Source organism: Solanum pennellii, chromosome 9 (genome assembly GCF_001406875.1).
Source record: "Solanum pennellii chromosome 9, SPENNV200".
Lineage (NCBI taxonomy): Eukaryota > Viridiplantae > Streptophyta > Magnoliopsida > Solanales > Solanaceae > Solanum > Solanum pennellii.
In genome coordinates, this window is record NC_028645.1 from 76,578,945 (window position 1) to 76,583,490 (window position 4,546).

General features: G+C 35.7%; 1 protein-coding gene across 1 annotated transcript; it reads left to right on the forward strand.

The window, feature by feature from the left end:
* Nucleotides 1-2,933: 2,933 nt before the first annotated feature.
* Nucleotides 2,934-4,064, forward strand: LOC107030415 (actin-depolymerizing factor-like). The gene is made up of 2 exons (XM_015231699.2): nt 2,934-3,088; nt 3,741-4,064. The coding sequence occupies exons 1-2, from the start codon at nt 3,068-3,070 to the stop codon at nt 4,062-4,064; spliced, it is 345 nt and encodes a 114-aa protein (XP_015087185.1). The 5' UTR covers nt 2,934-3,067.
* Nucleotides 4,065-4,546: the final 482 nt, after the last annotated feature.

Below are 4,546 nucleotides of genomic sequence, written 5' to 3' on the forward strand. Positions count from 1 at the left end.
TAGCTTCAATTAAAGAAACTATGGTACTAATAGATAGAACATATAAAGGATGAAAGGGAAAGAAATGAAGCTAGTAACTGCTTTTAAACACCACGAGACCCCCATCCTGAGTCCACCCACCATGAGGCCCCCACCCTGAGTCCGCCTGCCTCGAGGCCTCCGCCCTAAGTCCGCCCGCCTAGAGCCCAGTCGTTCTTAAACGATCGTTAAGGTCATTTACTCGATTCCCTGCTGGCCGGTCATACGAGTATGATAGATGTCTATAATTTGACTTACTTTTTAATTCGTTGTTGGAGAAAGGGAAAATGATTACTTCTGGTTGTCACATCTTCTCACCCTGTGAGACTCATTTTTGAAAGGCTTAGTTCTGCTGCCCCCCCTCTCTCTTTTCTCCTTTGTTTTTCGGAGAAGACGCATGGAAGAATATTAATCACGTTGTCAGTGTGTGAATAACAATAGTTGCAATTCATTTTCATCATGGAGCTAAATTCTACAAGATGAGAGTACCGAAAAACTTTTTAGACATTGGTATAAACCCAATGTTGTTGACATTTTAGTTGGGCTGATTGTGCTGAATAGATCCACATGATTAAGCGTTTCAGTTGTTCGTAAAATTTGTATAATTCCTGTACCCAAGGGGATGGACTAATGGTGAAGGGAGGTCCCAGGTTCGAATTGCAGTTATAACACTTAGTGTGAGCCCATTTCCTCCTGTTTGGTTGGCAGGAATGCTTTGCAATACGTGCTTGTGGGTTGGACAGTTTGTCCAGTTGATTAGCTGAAATGCATTCAAGTTGAATGGAACCACTGATATAAGGATCCTTCCCTGTATCCTATTTTTGTTATTTACTTTGACTCACATATTATGAGAAGAGTTGGAGAAGTGAGTTGTTTAGTGATAGTTGGAGACTTGGAGGAACATGTAGACTACACATTTACTTCAGTGTTTTTGGAATATCATATAGTAAAGTAATAAACATCTATTTGATGTTGGATATGTTATTGAAACTGCTGTTCCTAAGAAATAGAAGAGGATCATCATTAGTTTATTCCATTAATGGTCTGGTAATATAATGATGATTTTAAAAATCTACTCAATCACTCTCTGTAGGTTTCAATTTTCCAAATAAATCACCAGAGAAGTAGATTAAGTTTATGTCTGTCATTTTGCAAGATCATATGCTCTGTTCCCTGTTGTACAATGGTGCCCTTTGTTTCTTGTTAAGATTTATACTGGACATAGTACAATAGCTAATACATTATAATCCATTTACTGTCCTGTCTCCATCTTTTAAATGTCTAGAGATTGTGAGGCAAGTTAGGGCGCCCCATATGAATGTCAAGAAGATTGATTAAAGCCGACTAAAGCTAAAAATTATTGATAGGGGGCAACAATAGGAAGATGTTCAGTTGGTCAGCACTTGTCTTTGACCACCTTCTTGGTTCATACTCCTGTTTCAAGATAGAGATCTTAGCCCATTCTGTTGAATTACAATGCGAAATTCTCCCTTTAGAACCCTGTAAAAGGATAGGAAAAAAAGAGAGAGCATAAAATAAATTGAAAAAGGAAGGAATGTAGTAGAGACGGTATCAATTTCCAAACGAATCACCAGAGAAGTAGATTAAGGGGAACAAGTTCCATTTGAGTGGGTAAGCAGTGGTTAAGGTGTAAAGGCAGTTTGAGCTTGTTTTTGGTTGTAAAAGACTGGGTTAAATATAAGTAGACTGGAAAAGAAACAGATAGGGCTCTACCAATTACCAAGCAACGTATCAGAAGCTCCCATCCGTATTAGAACCCCCACCTTTTGAGTGTTCTCAAAGCTTTGCCAATAAATGGAGCAACTCCTGCCCATGGTCTATCATGTTCCCATCTACTTCAGAGTTGGACGATGCTCGTGGAATGACACCTTAATGCATATTTCATCCAACATGAAGTTGTGGTGCTAATTACATATTTCCAAGAACATGAAAGTAGCATTTTTGCATATTTTCAGGTTGAGGAACAAGCTCTTGGTCGGGATGGTGGAGGGATATCTGCCAATGTTCAGTAAGTAGTGAATATTATCCTATAACTACTTTCGTTGGAGGAGTAAAATAGATAGTTCCACAACTTTTTCTCTTATCGGCAATCGATTTTTCAAGTTCTAATACAATAGACTACCCTGGTTTTTGGCTGTTGAGCAGGGGAGGTCCAAGAGAAAAAGAGAATGAGGCATTCAAGTGATCCAGATCTAATGTAATTTGGACTCTGGTGAAACGGTAGGTTTGTCGAATTGGAATGATTACATTGGTCGATTTTGACATGTACAAATATATTTGGCAGCCTAGAATTGTATTTCTTTAGTATTGGCGGACATCAGATTAAAAAGATATTGTATCCCAGTGAATATTTCTCTCTGTTGCTATTATATATAGTAGTATATGTTTTTGACCACAACACCTAATGAACGTTTTGTTTTTCCTTTTGAGTGTCAATATGACACTTCAGACTTGGTTCCTGCGTTCTCTCTGGGACCAAAATTGTACAGAAGATATATTGTTCTTCCAGATACATCTATAATATGTGTAAAACATAATGCAGTGTAAGGTTTTAATCGTTTCAATGGTTGTGTATAGAACCCTAGTAAATCATGAATGATATTTGTCTCAGTGGACAGTAAGGCTCTTCGACATTTGGCTTTTCTTTTCTTGAAAAACTTGCAGTTTTTCAATCTTTTGAGGACATTTTAAGGGCAAATTTGAAAAATAAAGAAGCCCACTTTCAATTTTAATTTTTGTGTTTAGCTTGCTAAGCTAGAAATTTTCGGAGAACGTGTCAATGTATCATTCAGGAGGCAATTTTGACCAGCTTAAACTGAACAACAAGGATTGATCTAACACCATTACTGTAGCTGTTACATAATGTCAAAGATAACAAAATAAAAATACTATTTGCTTCATTTTGGCAGTATCTTTTCTTTTCTTCTCTTATAGTAGTATAATTATTATCTAATCTATTCAACCAACTCATATTCCTCTTTCTTTCTTCCTCTCAAGCCTCATTTTAATTTTTCTTTTTGCTCTTCTCATGTCTTTCAAATTCAGAGGGGTATGTTATCTATCTTTAATTTTGTTTTGTTCATCTAAGTCTTTGATCAATTTGTATGTTATGTTCACTTTTTAATTTTAAATTTATGTTGTAGTCCCTTAGGAATATCTGATCATTATGAGAACCAACTTATCAAGTTATAAGGACAGGGTACATTTTCCAACTAGGATAATTGAACATAAAAATGGAACAGAGTTATGTGGTGGTGTCTCTAGCTATTCCTCCTGGGAAGTAGCTGATATCCGATGGAATAGTCAAGGCGCTTTAAATCTAATTTGGCTTGACACGGTCACAATTAATATAAAGAAAAATGCCAATTTTGAAAAGTTATTTTAGTTTTCTTAGCTAACATTTTGATCATAGATTTTGAGAGTATGCTTTTGAAATATTGTTGACAGTGAAATCTGATCAGATTTTGGAAATATGATCTTAAAATATTTTTGACTAATGTAAACCAGTTTTTGGGACTTTCACTCACAAAACTTCAATATTTTTTCAAGTAAAATACATGTTCAAACAGAACTTCAAAAAGCTATGTCCAAACAGGAACTCAGTGAAGAACTAAATTATTGTGTACTTGAAATCCTCAAATTATATCTCTGTTTTCATGTGAAGTATTGACACTGGACTGGATTTTTTCCTTGAGTTTCAGCCAAATGCTTCTTCTGGAATGGGTGTGACTGATCACGGCAAAAATGCATTCTTGGAGTTGAAGAGGAAGAAAGTTCATAGATACGTGATATTCAAAATCGACGAAAAGAAAAAGGAGGTTGTCGTTGAGAAAACTGGCAGCCCTGCTGAAACCTTTAATGACTTTACTGCTTCTTTGCCAGAAAATGATTGCCGATATGCGGTGTATGACTTTGATTTTGTGACTTCAAAGAATTGCCAAAAGAGCAAGATATTCTTTGTTCATTGGTTAGTCTCCCACCTCCTTGTGCATATTTTCATCTGTGTGATTGCAACTATTGTTTGATTTTTCCAACCTGATTATTTATTTGATATCTATGCGAAAAAACACCACACACGGGCAAAATTATAAGAAAAAAATGAAAGTCAAATCGGACAAAGGGATCCAGTCTATAGCGTAGATCTTGAAAAAATAAGCAAGTTTAAAAAAAGAATAGCATCCAAAAGATATTCGAGGAAAAAATGACGGTTATTTGAAGTTTCAACAAATGTAACGTTAAATGGTTACGTGTGAAAATTTTAACTTCAAACGGACATAAAACGCTCATCCGATGTATGATCGAGGCATTTTTTTTAAACCTGATTATTTTTTCGATGTCTATGAGAAAAGATACCGCATACAGTCATAGGACTTATAGTTCTACATTTATCGGTTTTTGACCATATATAGGGCAAAATTATAAGGAAAAAATGAAAGTCAAATTGGACAAACGGATCCAAACTAACGCGTAGATCTCAAAAAAATAAGTAAGTTTAAAAAAAGAATCA